The sequence below is a fragment of the Thamnophis elegans genome, chromosome 13, assembly GCF_009769535.1.
Source record: "Thamnophis elegans isolate rThaEle1 chromosome 13, rThaEle1.pri, whole genome shotgun sequence".
Taxonomy (NCBI): domain Eukaryota; kingdom Metazoa; phylum Chordata; class Lepidosauria; order Squamata; family Colubridae; genus Thamnophis; species Thamnophis elegans.
Window position 1 is genome coordinate 27168068 of NC_045553.1, and position 15643 is coordinate 27183710.

Below are 15643 nucleotides of genomic sequence, written 5' to 3' on the forward strand. Positions count from 1 at the left end.
AAAATCTCCATTCCCACCTCACTCTGGGGCCAGCCAGAGGTGGCATTTGCAGGTTCTCCGAACTACTCAATATTTCCACTACCGGTTCTCCAGAACCTGCTGAATTTCACCCCTGGTAAAACAGCTTGCCTAAGTGGGAATATACTGGGGAAAAAACGTTGGAAAAGATAGAATGTCAAATGCATTTGGGTTTGTAGGAGGAGAAAATTAATGGCATCTCTATGACTCATATCTTTACTGCTGTTTCCTCTTTAGGAAGATTGTGGCTGAATATGAGAAGACAATTGCACAGATGATAGGTAAGCCACTGATCAATGCTGGTTATTCACAGCTACAAATTACTGGAAAGAACAAATAAGGAAGCCAGCATGTTCAGGTTCATGCCAGCCTGCCAACTTTCAGCCCAATAGATGTTTTTAGAACTTCCTCTTGTGCTTGTAGAGTGTCTTCTCTAATTTCCATAATGCGCAGAAAATGGAGAGAATCCTGCAACTACCGTGTTTCCCCCAAAATAGGACCTACTCTGAAAATAAGCCCGAGCCCGACTTTTTTCCACGTCTGTGCCAAATATAAGCCCTACCCCTGAAATAAGCCCTACCTTCTCTGTGGCGGCTCCGGCCCTTTGGAACAAGCTCCCCGCAGAGATTCGGACCCTCACCTCTCTCCAGGCCTTCCGAAAAGCCGTTAAAACCTGGCTGTGTCGGCAGGCCTGGGGTCGATGAGTTCCCTTCCCCTCTCGAATCGTGTGGCCGTTGGTTGTTTTAAATGCCCTGTACTTTTGTTGTAGTTTTTGTGTTTCCCTTCCCCTCCTTGGGTTTGTGCGCCGCCCTGAGTCCCGCTGGGAATAGGGCGGCATATAAATAAAATGAACCTCGAACCTTAAGAGCCTCTGCAGCTGGCCAGCTGGCCATTCTGTCTGATTGCTGCCGACACAAGAAGGGTGGGGTGGGTGCTGCAGCCATGAAGCGAGGTGGTGGGAGGGTGGAGGACAAAACCCCAACTGTATCCTTGGCCACCTGGCTTGCAGAGCCCTGATACTGGTGGAGGAAGTTGAGTTAGTGGCTGAGCCCCCCCCCCCCCCGCCACATGTCTTGGAACTGGCCCATCGCTCAGCCTCCTGCTCTGTTGTGATGGCAAGCAAGGAGAAGAAGCTTCATCCTCCACCCACTCACCACCTCATTTTGTCCTGCAGCCCCTGCCTCACCTGCTGCTCTATTGCAGGTGCAAAAAGAATAAGACCTATCTCAAAAATAAGCCCTGGTGCTTATTTTGGTTTTTTTAAAATATAGTTTTTATTAAACATTTTTACCTTTAAAAACAGAAAAAAAGACACACAAACAAAAAAGAAAAAACAAGACAAACACAACAATACAAAATAGTTATACAGCCTTCTGTATCCGCATTCATGTTTAGCCTTTGTAATTCTCCATTCTCCATTGCCTTCCTATCGATTTTAACTTCTGTAATAGTGTAATAACAGTTGTACTAACACTTGAAATAATATTAATTGTTCACATCACCATTATATTTACATTGAGGTCAACATTTTAAGTTTGATAGTAATTAGTAAGCTTTGGTTAATTTTTATTCAATACTAGTTTAGAAAAAAACACAAAGACAGACTTCTATTTCCTGTTTTTGGCTTCTGTTTTCTAGCCACTTATAAATTCTATTCTGTATTTTATAAAAATCCAATTCTTCTCTTTCTTAATTCCATGGTCACTTCTGCACATCTCTGGTGCTTATTTTGACTACCCCAAAATTTATAAGACCAGGTCTTATTTTGGGGGAAATACGGTATTTATATTTGTGATACGTTGACTGTAGATTCTGTAGGTAGACCACAAATAGGAGACAGAGCCAAGAGTAGCAAATGATGGGGTGGAGAAAAACAATATGCTCCAATCAAAGATAGAGGTGGGTTTTTTTCCCCTTAAGTATAATTTAAGAACCTTGCCTATGACTCTGAGCGCATGACTCAAACTGCATATTACCAGCTTTTCAGGTGGTATGTATACTATACTAGGATTGCTCATATTTGCAACAGAAAACATCCTATGCTCTTTCATTCTGTTACTTGTAATACAGGGAAAGTACTAAATGTAGAGTCCCAAAGAGATCCTGTCATTTGGACAAAATGTTTTGAGGAAATCCATAAAAAACTTAATCTTTATCCCCTGCTCTTTATATGCTCCTCTCAGATTGTGAAATTAAAGTGAAATTCCTAGTTTGAGAATGAGCAACCTATACCTGCATCATCCCCTTTGCAACTCCTCCGAATGGATGGGGCTGAATATTTTGCATCCTTTTCTCCCTCCCTTTTCTCCGTGTGTGTGTGTGTTTGTGTGTGTGTGTGTGTGTGTATCAGGGGTGGGTTTCTCGCCCCGTTCCAACCGGTTCGGTTGGAACGGGGCCGGCGGCGTGCACGCGCGCGGTGCACGCATGCATACTAGCGTCTGGGCGACGCTCCAGCTGCTCCTGGACGATCACGCAGGTGCTGTATGCGTCCTGCCCATGCGTGGAAGCGCAGAACTCGTCAAAACTGGGTAAGGACCGCAGGCAGGCGCGTGCACCCTTCGCCGTTCCCGGAAGTTACTTACTTCCGGGTTCGGCGACCAACCGGTTCGCAGGGACCGCCGCGAACCGGTTGAAACCCACCCCTGGTGTGTATGGTTAATGAGTATTTTAATTCTTGAAAAGAATGCAAGAACTGCATTCCTTAGAATCTGAAATTATCTAAACAAGCAACCTGATTTTTTTTTCTCTTTTGAGGGTGGTTTGATTGATTGAGCAGCATGGTGGCCTAATGGTGAAGATGCTCAACTCCCACTTGGAAGGTTGAGAGTTCGATTCTAGATAGTGGCGGATATTTCTCCCTTAGGTAGGGTACAAAGAAAAAAAATATCTACTGCGAACTCCGCATGGTGTCAGGAAGGGCATCCGGCTGGTAAATAGTCAGCTCCATCCACTCACCCTGACTCTGCCTTGAATTAAGGGACTACATGGTTGTAAAAAGGGAGGGGTTTTTTTCCCCCCCATGTGGTTTGCTGGATAAAACCCTTCTCTTTTCCAGCACAGCCACCAAAGGGGAAGTTGAAGTCCACACACCTGGAGAATAGCCACATTTTGGAAGCCTAGCTTTAAACAGATGTTTTGCCTCTTAAAAACCCCAAAAGCTCTCAATAGGAAAATATAGATAAAAAATATTGATTCTACCCCCTCTAGTGGCATCATGTTCTATTAAGGTAATGATGATTTAATAACTGACAAGCTGCTGTAAGGCTGTAAATTGAGATGATGAAATGAGAATGAGTCAGCAGGGTTACTGCCACTTTAAGAAGCTATCTATATAAGGGAGGCCATGTGAGGGCATCTCTCTTTCTCTCTCCCCCTCCCCCCCTCTCCCCATGTGTGCTTCCATATATAGTTGAAGATTCATTGTATGTATATATGTATGGGTGTGTATACACACACCAGTGGTGGGTTCCAGATCCCGTTGCAACTGGTACAGTGCAACGGGGCCTGGCGTCCACCACACGAATGCATGCAGCATGCGTGCACACAACGCGCAGCATGTTCATGCCTACTTACCGCCTGCAATGCTCCGCGATGCTTCAGCTGCTTGGGGGAGCGTCATGCAGGAGCCATACTCTCTGTGGGCGGAAGCCCCAAAGAGCTCAAATACTGGTAAGGAGCATGGGCGGGTGGGTGGACCCTCCAGAGCACTGTAGTAGAACAGTACCCAGTGCTCCTGGCAGGCATCAGTATGCCCGTACCCCCCCCCCACACACACACACATACTCCCTGCATGTTCCCTGCAACCTATAAAGGAAAGTGCCTCCTGAAGATGAACAAGATTGCTGTCTTCTGCTTTGCTTAATGTCTCCTGGCTAAAGGCCTGTTGGAGCAGAGTTATCATTCCCTTTTGCCTTTGAATTCACAGAGGATGAGCAGAGGACCAACATGACGTCCCAGAAGAGTCTCCAGCAGCTGACGATGGAGAAGGAACAAGCCCTGTCTGACCTGAATTCAGTGGAGAGGTCTCTGTCCGATCTGTTCAGGAGATACGAGAACCTGAAGGGAGTCCTGGAAGGTTTCAAGAAGGTCCTTTCTTTATTTGAAAAAAGTCTCTCTCTTTTTGCTATGGGTTTTCCTTCACTGAAGGCCAGGGATGCACGATTTAAGGGCTCCCAGTGTGTTGGTTGCCCTAACTGGTGTAGGGAGATACAGAGGGCTACATTCTACAGAAGCTGCAAAGTTACAGAGGCCAAACCAACTCTTGCATACAGTTCAACAAGTCTAAGCTATGCCCAGACTTCAGATTGTCTCTTATGGCCCCATATAAACAAATACTATCGTATTTTTTGGAGTATAAGACCTACCTTTTTCCCTCAAAAGAGGCTGAAAATCTGAGTGCCTCTTATATACTGAATACAGTGTATAAGCCATTCGCCCCCCACCCCCCACGTGCATTTGTGCGTTCCCAGTTTTTTTGAGCCAGAAGCAAGTGCTCAGTGTGGACTTGAATGAGAAGCGGGCATCCATGGCACAATGCCAGCTGGCCACCACCTACTGCAAAGGAATTGGCCACAGCAGACTCTCAAAACTCTTCGGAGATGGCTGATGGTACTGAGTCCCCAGAAAAGGGACAGTGAGAGGTGAAGCCACAGCCGGAGCTGATGTCCAGGTAATGCTCCTCACCTCTCAAAGCAGGCGGCTGACCAAAACTCCTCTTGCTGTGACGGCCAGGGGGTCTTCCACCCCACCCCTCCCTACCCATGCACTCCTTGCCCCCTGAATCCCCGCCCCTTCACAAAAATGGTCATGCCTAGCTTTTAGGAGGCTTTCAGAGAGCTCCTGGAGGCTGGGGAGGGCAGAAATGAGCAAAAAATGGGCCATTTCTTGCTCAATTCCCCCCCCAGCCCCCAGGAACACTCTGTAAGCTTCCTAATGCCCTTTTTTTGACAAAAGTCAGGCCCATTTTTTGCTCATCCCCCCCCCCGAGCACTCTACAAGCCTCCTAAAGGCTATTCATGCCCTTTAAAAAAAGGGGGAGGCCATTTATGTGAAAAATGGGCCATTTTTGAGAGGTCTGCAGAGTGCAAAATTTTTTTTATTTTTTTTTAAAAATGCCTCTTCAAAACCTTGGTGCGTCTTATACACTGGTGCGTCTTATACTCTGAAAATATGGCATGTTTCAGTTTCCAAACAGTCCCCATTGGCTGACCCGTTGCCATGTCTATTCAAACAGTCCCCACTGGCTGACCTGTTACCATGTCTATTCCAGTCTATCAACATACTCTGACATAAACCCCCACCCAAAATGATCTTTTTGAAGTGACAAAAACAGGAGGAGGCCAGGGATTTTATAGAAATCCAATTCTTTGAACTATGTTTTAATTGCAGGAGATTAAATATGGGTTTTGTATCAATTCCCTTTCTTTTTTATCCTGGTCCTATATACCTTCTGGAGACTGTCCTTATGAACACTGTTGTCTAAAGTTATCAAGCTGATAGAGAGGAATTGTGGCTCAGTGCTAAAAAGTTGGCTTTGCTTGTTTGCTTCTTCTGCCGTATCAACCAGGGGATGGGCAATGAGAAACAACTCTACCACAGAACCTCTATCTATGGTAGAGGAGAATCAAGATGAGATAACATAAAACGGATAGGCTTAGATCACACATCAATCCACAAGTTACCAAAATATGGTCTATAGGATAAACCAAGTTGGATTCATCCATAGAATCTATGGTTCTATGCCAAAACAAATCACACTATTTCTAACTGATTGTGGAAGGACCTCTAGTGTTCCTACAACTTTAAAGTGAATATGGTTATAGGTCTGGAAGGAAAGATATCTCTTTCCTTCTGCACTTCCATGTGTAAGATCCCATGTTCTGTTTCCTGAATCATTGGTTGAAGGTCTTCAAATAGAACATGCAAGGGGCAATCGGTCCCAACTCCAAAATGTGATTTATTGGCTTTTTTGCACAGGATGAACCTAAGCGCTATGGTTTCTAGCCAAGTTGAGCTTTTCTTTTTCTTCCAGAATGAAGAGGCCTTGAAGAAGTGTGCTCAGGATTATCTCAATCGGGTTAAACAAGAGGAACAACGCTACCAGGCTTTGAAAATCCATGCGGAGGAGAAATTAGACAAGTAAGACCAATAAAGGCACTTTCCCTGCGTCATGCCAATCTGGAATTGAATGCCCCATACAAAAAAAAAGGAGTTGTGGCATAGCACTGATGACATTACCTAGCTGGGTAACGAAATGTCTGCAAGAAAACAAGTTCAGAGAACACCAAGGAGCACTCATGTCAACCCTGAGCTATATTCTCCTTTATTAGAAATTTCAGGATTGATGCTTTCGCCTTAATTCCTCCCCCATGACCCAAAGGCAGCCATTGGTTTGATCCTACAGGTGAACTGGGAATGGGATGCAACTAATCCTCGACTTAAGGCCATAATTGGGATCAGAATTTCTGTTGCTAAGCGATGCGGTCCTTAAGTGAGTCACACCCAGTTTTGCAACCTTTTTTTTTTTTTTGCTGCAGTCAATAAATGAATTTGATTTCCCCTATTGACTTTGCTTGTTGGAACAAAGCTGGGAAGGTCATAAATGGTGGCCATGTGATCCCAGGATGCTACAGTTGTCAAGGGCCCGAATTTTGGTCACTTGGCCATGGAAACACTGCAATTGTAAGCGCGAGAACCAATTTTAAGTCACTTTTCCCAACACTGTTGTTACTTTAAACGTTTCCAAACAAATGGCCGTAAGTTGAGGACTCCCTGTACTGTGGTACCTTGGTACTTATCATTAATTGGTTTCAGGAGGCAGGATGAGTACCAAAAACAATGAGTATCAAACAAACTTTTCCCATAAGGAATAATGCACTGTGTCACAAAGCAGCCAACACAAATTCTAGCTTGCGCCTTGAGTACCAAACAATGAGTACCAGGACAAAAATCTTCACATCAAAATATGTTGAGTACCAAATTCAAGGAGTTTCAGAGTAGTTGAGTACTAAGGTACTACTGTATTCAATAAATTATAGAATTTATTTTTATATCCATTCTCTCTCCCTCTCCCTTTCTCTGCCTCTCTTTTTGTACTCCTATGCCCCCTTACCTTTGCTCCAGAGCCAATGAAGAAATTGCTCAGGTCCGTACTAAGGCCAAATCTGAGAGTGCAGCTCTCCATGCCGGACTTCGAAAAGAACAAATGAAGGTCGATTCTCTTGAAAGGAGCCTCCAGCAGAAGGTGATTCTCCCTCATCCCTTTTCATCTCTCTCATTTGCTTTTCCCTCTGGAGGATTGTCTGAAGTTCACTCTACGTTTCTCCGGGAATTGGGTGAAAGCGGTGACTATTGTAGTTCAAACATTCAGCCTTGATGGGACTGGACCACCTCATGCACACCTAAAGGGGTTGAATTACTCACATGTTTTTCCTCCTTCTTAGCCTTTGTGTATATGCATGCGTATTGTTGTGTCCGTCAAACAAATTAACACTCAAAAGAGAGAGATTTCCATTGCTTCCTGGCAGATTCCCACGAGGAAATTCAATGGGGAAGCCAGCAGGAAGTCGAAAGTTGCTCCTGCTTTCACTGAATCAGATTCAGAATCAGAATCAGAATCACTGCTTTTTGGGCACCCTTGGTCAGTCAGTTTCTCTATTTAGCTAAGGAAATATCTCTGAAACAATGAGCCAAGGAGGCACTGGTTACCATTATTTACTTAATTATTAAGAAACTTGCTCTATCACTCACTCACCAAGGAAAGCAGTTGCATTCATCCAAAACTTTAGATGGGAACTGCTTTAATTTCTAAACCACTGCTGGGTTGCTGTATTTTTCATCTACAGTTCTTGTTTTAATGTATCACATGAATAAATGCAGAGCAACACAAGCCGTCTTTCAAATGCAAACAACCTATATCAGTGTGCAGTTTTACTAATTGCAGCAAAATGAGGCATTTGAAAAGGTCATATTCATGGAACTGAGCTGCAGAAGTCACACAACTGTCTCCCTAAATCAGGGGTGTCAAATTCAAGGTCCATGGATCGGATCTGCCCTGCAGGGTGCTTAGATCAGGCCCGTGAGGCCAGCCTGGAAATGGCAAAGGACCAGCCCGCGATGCCTCTGTTAGTAAAAACAGGGCGTGGGGAGAGGGGGGCACGGGCGGCCCCTACACGCCCTTTTTTGGTTGACAAGATGCTGCAGGAGGCTGTCTAGGCCAAAAACGCACATGGAGGTTTCCTGCGGGCCACCCCTGCAGCCCCCACACACACCCTGTTTTGGCCAGCAGGGTGCTGTAGGACAGTATCCGTCCCATCTCCTCCCCCACCCCAAGCCGGCCCAGGATGGACAACTATGTCAGAGTTTGTTGCATAAATTCAAATTCAGAAAACACACACAGATAACTGATTCAGCTGGATTCATTAACTTCTTTATATACATAAGAATAGATGAATAAATGTACAATACCAACAGTGATTTTTCCAAGTAAACACAAGGCAGGAGGTTACAGGCAAAAATAAGCAGTTAGTTTCATTTAGCAGACAAGCCCATACAGACTGATAGTTTACTTCTCAGAACAACAGATTGCTTTAGTTTCTGTTTCACTTCTCTGCACAGACTCAGATCTTTTTAAGCTCCCATTGGCTTACTTAGTTGCTATGTCTATTCATTGGCTGACCTTGTTCCCATCTCGCCATTCAGTCCCCATTGGCTGATCTATTCCAGTTCATGAATATCCATACTCTGACAAACTATAATGCTGATCCAGCCCTCCAAGAAATCCAGTTTGACACCCTGGCCTAAAGGCTTTAAATAAAATATTTATCAAACAGAAATGAAATTTAAATTTGAAAACAGGAGATTGTTCTCATCTTGGCAGCTATGTCAATTCATACTAAAGACTGAGCTCCAATTTTCTTTTTTTTTTTTTGCAAATTAGACCAACCCCCCTCCCAATTCTCAAAGGGTGGGAGGGGAACGGACCTTCATAGATTTTTATCTTACAAGGTCCTTCTTTCTGTCTCATTCAAAGGTGATGGCAGGTTGCAGAACCAGTTCTGAGCTTGGAGAACACTCCCACGAAGTATAATAGTGCTAAACATGGGATGTGTAAAATCTGGTTGCATTTTGTACACGAAGGAGAACTAACATCAGGAGAATGGGTTGTCCATGCACTTGTTGTTGTTAGTTGCGAAGTCATGTCCGACCCATTGTGACCCCATGGACGACATTCCTCCAGGCCTTCCTGTCCTCTACCATCCTCTGGAGTCCATTTAAGCTCATGCTGACTGCGTCGGTGACTCCATCCAGCCACCTCATTCTCTGCCGTCCCCTTCTTCTTTTGCCCTCCATCTTTCCCAGCATTAGGCTCTTCTCCAGTGAGTCCTTCCTTCTCATTAGGTGGCCAAAGTACTTGAGTTTCCTCTTCAGGATCTGTCCTTCTAAAGAGTAATCAGGGTGGATCTCCTCTAGGACTGACCGGTTGGATGGCCTTGCAGTCCAAGGGACTCACAGAAGTCTTCTCCAGCACCTAAGTTCAAAGGCCTCCATTCTTTGGCACTCAGCCTTCCTTAGGGTCCAATTTTCATAGCCATCCATTGCAGCTGGGAAAACCATCACTATACACACTTTTGTTGGCAGGGTGATGTCTCTGCTTTTTAGTATGTTGTCTAGATTTGCCTTAGCTTTCCTCCCCAGGAGCAAGCGTCTTTTAATTTCTTGGTTGCCACAACAAGGAAATTGATCCATGAAGGGGGTTGATCCATGAAGGGGTTGCATTATGGGGAAGTTACTAATTTTGCATCATCAGAGAAGGTGGTGGGTAATCAGCATTTCACTTCTGGGCTTTATTTATCCATTCATTGATTTATTTTCCAGAACCAGGAAATTGAAGAGCTGACCAAGATCTGTGATGAGCTGATTGCCAAGATGGGGAAGACCGATTGATGGCTCTTATCATCTGGAGCACTTGGTTTCTCCCTGCTGTCCATCTGTATCTTCCAGCAAGCATCTTGCCTTATTCCCCCCCACCCCACTCCCAGAAATAATCTTTTCCACTTTCTTGGCAGCAAAAGCACAGGCTTCTGTATTGAGGGTCTGCCATCTGCAAGAGGACTGACGATTGCCCTGTTTGTACCCATTTTTCCTGCCCTCTAGATCTCCCTTGCCTATTCAGTATTTTTGCAGGCTCTCCTGACTGCTGCATGAAGCCAACGGATAAGAAGCAGGGCCATTAGTCACCTGCAGAAGAGAGCAATGTTTGCAGATGCTTCCGTCTGAAGGCCAGAAATGCAGCTTAATCGAATACATATTCCCCTGCATGTACTAGTACCATGCCCAGCAAGCACATGAGTGGAATACGATTGCCTCTAAAAGCACAAGGGGCAAAGTCTCGAGGCCGATGTTCCTCAGGGGGAAATGCCCAGATGAAAATGGATTGGCATTCCTGGCAGCTTGGCACCTAGGCAAATTGTGGTCAGCCACGGAGAAAAGGAATTCCTCCCTGACCAACATAGAGCTTCAGGCGCCTTGATTTATGGCGCCGTAAGCTTTGTAGGTCTGAAAATATGTGCCACAAGAAATCTATAAGCTCTAAAGGCAGCCTTTACAGTCCTGTGGGGCCACAGGATGTGAGGGTTTTGAGTTTTAGCGCTTCTCCCAGATGTGGTGCTGCCAGCTTGGGGTGTTTGGGATGCTGGAATCTGAAAAGCACTTGGGATGGGGAAGTTAATATAAGGTGCCATAATTCTCTTAAAGAGGTATAGCGACCTGGATTGAGATTTATCTTAGTGCAGGGGTCTCCAACTTTGGCAACTTTAAGATTTGTGGACTTCAACTCCCAGAGTTCCTCAGCCAGCTTTGCTCTGGGAGTTGAAGTCTACAAGTCTTAAAGCTGCCAAGGTTGGAGACTCCTGCCTTAGCGCACTTTAAAGTGATAGCACGAGTGTAGTGCTCCACAATTCACCCGAAGTGAACACACACAGTGAACTTGAGTGAAGAAGAGCAACTGTTAGAAATCCCTAAACACACACACACAAACCCACACACAGAAATCCACACACAGCGACAGCAGAAACATGCACCTGCCAACCATTCCTCATCTTAGCAGTTTTCCTCTGTCCAGACAAAGAGCAGGGAACGGAACACAATGGAGAGCAAGTGAAGAAATAGAAGTTCAACCTCCTTGCGCCAACTACTGATGACTAAACTCCTTCCCAGGCCTCACCAAGGTCCCCCTGAGAATTTGATACCATTTCAAGATCTAAAATGACCTGCAAATGAACACTCCCTCCCTCCTCTCACTTGAGGTCATTAAAATGGAGATCTATCCAGGAACTGCAATTGTCCTGGGAGTTTTGCGATGGCCACAAATGTTTTTATCAGCCAGGTCCTTGCTTTCAGGCTTGAGACCTTTTCATCTTGTCTCCATTTTTGGATGGAAGCCACAGTGACTAGTCCATTAAGGAACTTGCAAAATCGATACTTCAAAGAGGTCCCGAGTTGTCCCAGTCCAGATGTTGGAGCCGCCAGTCTCAGGATTGAGATTCGTAATTGCAAAAGATCTGCAAGGTTCCATTCGGAGATGGCTGGTGTGAACATTTTGGTTGTTTCATGTTGGCGTTGGTGTCTTGCATACTCTAGCTGTATCAAGTAAAGATTGGAGGTTTTTTTCCCTCTGCCTGCGGATTCAAAGGTGACCAGGTGCTGGAATTTATAGCCCAGATCCTCTGTGGCTATCCCACTTGGGCTAAATCCTTCATGGAGTCTTCCCGTAGAAAGGGAGTTCCAGAGATCCACCCATTTATGGGTTGTTTTAGTCACGCATGGAGAGAAGCTGCACTGGGGAACTATCCAAAGCCATCATGCATGGAGAGAAGAGCTGCATTTCCAGGGCCTACCAAAACGGTCCATCTCTCCCAAGTTGCAACTTCCAAACACGTTGCGAGGACTTTGGGCTACTTTTGCCAAGCTGTCACTCTTCTATAGTTTTGTGTGACAAATTCCACAATTTCTAGCGCTGGCTGGAAATAATTGGAATTGTAGCACAGCACATCTACAGAGGACCGAGTAAGAAGCTTCTAGTCTTTGGAGATACAAAATGAAATGCATTTGACCAATAATATAAAGCCCTCTATTTCTGAGGAAGTTGTGCCATTCCTGAGTAGGAACTCTACTTTCAAGCTTGCCTGAAATCTTTATCCCTTACAATGTCTCACGAGGTTATCTTTTAACTGAAACTCATCCTGCTCTGCACTTCGCTATCACATGCCACTGGTCCACCTGCCATGTTCCCATCATTGAACAGAGCTGAGATACCATCAGAGCTTGATACCAGGCCAAATTCCTTGGACACAAAGCTCTTGGAGTATCACGGCGTCTGGTGGAAAAATCACGCCACGGAATTTTATTGAATCTGGCACTACCGGAGACAGCATTGGCTTAACTGCATATCGGGTCTGGATCTAGGAATTTTGGTTGGCATCACCGAGCAATAGATTCTGGTTGCGGAATAGCATTTGGAAGAGTGGTTTTATCATTTTGGGAAGACCCGTTTTCAGTTCCGACAAAAGAATGATCCTGCCAAGTGATCATGGTTTTATGGTGTTGCTCACTTTACAACAGCTGTACTAATGGCCTCCTTCAGCTGAGTCAGGGCTGGAAATCTTGTGGCCTTCAAGAACTTCAGTGGAGTTGCATCCACCCCAACTGGTCTGGGAATTGCACGTACATCTTGGCTACAGTTTGTCCACTTTTGACTAAAGGAAGGAGGAAGTAGAAACCCAAGGTTGTCTTGCAAGCAAAATCCTGTGTCTTCTTCCAGAGCTCCGTGGTTCAGCGCCATCCTCCAGCTGTTGGCTGGATGTTCAGTGGTTGCACTTTTGTCTGTGGTGTGTTTTGTGCAAGGGTGTGTGTGTCTTCACATGCACACTGTGCCAAATGCTCTCTTGTTCTGTGCCTCAAGCATGCCACTAAAGGGTGGGTAAAAGAAGATTCCTAAGGAATGATATTAATTAACTATAATATGGTTATTATAGTTTGTTCAGATATGAAAATTGTGTGCGCGCGCATGGGTGTGTGTGTGTTGTATAATATATATATATATATATAATGGATATAGTTCTATATAGTGCTGGGGTGTGGGTGTGTGATTGAAGTCTGTAGAACTGTTGCACCTCGTCTAGCATTGTGTGGCAAAATGCTACTCGGACTGGCTGCTAATTCTTGTCAAATCTCCGTCTACAGCCGTACCTTCTGCCAATCCAGAATGTTTCCAAATCCATTTAAAAGACGAACACTTGATTGGTTGCTCACCCCACGTAGGGGTCCCACATGATCACTTGTCAGCCAGAAAGAAGCTGCAGGATTTGTGTAGCAATAACCCAATTTGTTCCATAATCATTCCCGTCAACTGAAACACCTTACCCTGTCTAAACACCTTAAAAGAGCTTCGCCCACTTAAAGCACACAGCTACAGCCCCGTAACTTGCAGGAGAGATGATAGGTTTAAGATTATCTTCTCAGTGAAAGTGCTAATAGAAGAGGTTGCTTATGTCTACCTGGAACTCTAAACTTGAGGTATGAAATGGTTTCTGCCACCTTGGCTTCTTCTGTGTATCTTGTGATGGCAATGCCTAGAATTACGTAGCCTTCTAAGTTTTGCAGCCCAGCATTTCTGTTGTATTACTGAAGGCAAATGTTAAAATCTGTTTCTGCATGGAAAAGAGTTTGTGGAAGACAGAACAATCTCCGAAATAATCCACCATAAATCTGCAGGGCAGGTTGTATCACAAGGATATTTTGCAGCCCAGCATTTCTGAAGGGTGGTTGTATCACCGAAGGCAAATGTTAAAATCTCTTTCTACGTAGAAAAGAGTTAGTGGAGAGGACAACATTCTCCAAAAATAATCCATCATAAATCTGCAGGGCAGGTTGTATCCCAAACGTGTGAGCCAATGACATTACCAAGTCAGTCATATATCAAGGATCAACCCAAGCTTAGGAGGAAAAAACAAACCAAAATTCCCTGTATTATTTCTAGACAGCTGACTGGAGTTGTGGGATCCATTTTAATTCCAGATCACAGTGAATTGAGGTCTATTTCTTTCTGGCTCTAAGCATCTCTTTTCTCTCTCTTTTTTTCTTCTTGCAATCGCAAGTCAGGTAAATATTTGTAAGAGTTATACTCCCTCCAATAAGATAAATTGATTGTTAATATATTTTTCCCCATCCTCCCCACTGCCTGAATAAAACCAATGTTCTTTCAACTTGGCTACATGTGTGTATGTTATTTATTTCTAATCGAGACAGACATCTACGATTTTGATACTAGTATATATGAACTTAAAACTATGCAAAAGAATAACGACGTCTACATGAAACAAGCTTAAAACAATAGGATAGGAGATGGAATGGAATGGAATAGAAATAAAAATAGAATAGAACATGGAATAGAATAGAAGATGGTATAGAATGGCATGGCATGGAATAGAATAGAATTTTTTATTGGCCAAGTGTGATTGGACACACAAGGAATTTGTTTCAAGACTTCTGTGGCTTTGAAAGATTACTACATAGGGAGGCTAATAAAAATATACTGTGGGGTCATGGTTAAGAGAGCTCTTAAACTTATATACCCCTTCACAGGGTTTTACAGCCCTCTCTGAGTGGTTTACAGAGTCATCACATTGCCCCACAACAATCTGGATCCTCGTTTTAACCATATCAAAAGGATGGAAGCTGAGTCGACCTTGAGCCAGGTGAGAGTCAAACTGCTGACAGTCGGCAGAACTAGCCTGCAATGCTACATTTTAACCCCTGCGCCACCACAACTCTTGTTGAAGTGTTCGATGCAGGGTACCATGGAGACTTATCTAGTATTCCTCTCAGCCATGGAAGCCTCTGTAGTCAGAGGTGGGATTCAGCAGGTTCTGACCAGTTCTGGACAACCAGTAGCACAAATTTTGAGCAGTTTGGAGAACCGGTAAATACCACCTCTGACTGGCCCTGTCCCCATCTATTCTCCGCCTCCAGAGTTCCAACTGATCGGGAGGGTATGGGGATTTTGCAGTATCCTTCCCCTGCCATGCCCACCACAAAATGGCTAATTTATATTATTACTAGCCTCTGTAGTCAGAGGTGGGATTCAGCAGGTTCTGACCAGTTCTGGAGAACCAGTAGCACAAATTTTGAGTAGTTCGGAGAACCGGTAAATACCAGCTTTGCCTGGCCCCACCCCCATCTTTTCTCTGTCTCCCAAGTCCCAGCTAATAGGGAGGAAATGGAGATTTTGCAGTATCCTTCCCCTGCCATGCCCGCCACACCACACCCACAGAACCTAGTAGTAAAAAATTTTGAATCCCATCACTGCTCTGTTGGACTTTGGACCAGCCCTCTCTGGCATCCTGATATCATTGCTGGCTAAGGTGTAGGACTACAAGTGGGAAGACCAGGACCAATCTTCAACTTACAATATTTATTTAGTGACCTTTCAAAGTTGCAACGGCATCAAAAAAAGTGATTTAGGATCATTTTCACACTTAACGACCTTTGAGCAGCCCTACAATTGTGATCAAAATTCAGATGCTTGGCAAGTAGTTCAACTTACGACCGATGCAGTGTCCCAGGG

General features: G+C 44.6%; 1 protein-coding gene across 3 annotated transcripts in view; it reads left to right on the top strand.

Annotated features, from left to right (window-relative positions):
* Positions 1-14286, top strand: part of TACC1 (transforming acidic coiled-coil containing protein 1) — a 108047-nt gene extending 93761 nt beyond the window's left edge. For all 3 annotated transcript variants that reach the window (XM_032229624.1, XM_032229625.1, XM_032229626.1), the window contains exons 9-13: positions 256-299; positions 3944-4104; positions 6050-6156; positions 7141-7261; positions 9895-14286. In XM_032229624.1, the coding sequence (XP_032085515.1) occupies positions 256-299; positions 3944-4104; positions 6050-6156; positions 7141-7261; positions 9895-9963 (502 nt within the window). In that variant the 3' untranslated portion in view covers positions 9964-14286. The remainder of the gene's footprint in view (positions 1-255; positions 300-3943; positions 4105-6049; positions 6157-7140; positions 7262-9894) is intronic.
* The last annotated feature ends 1357 nt before the right edge of the window (positions 14287-15643 follow it).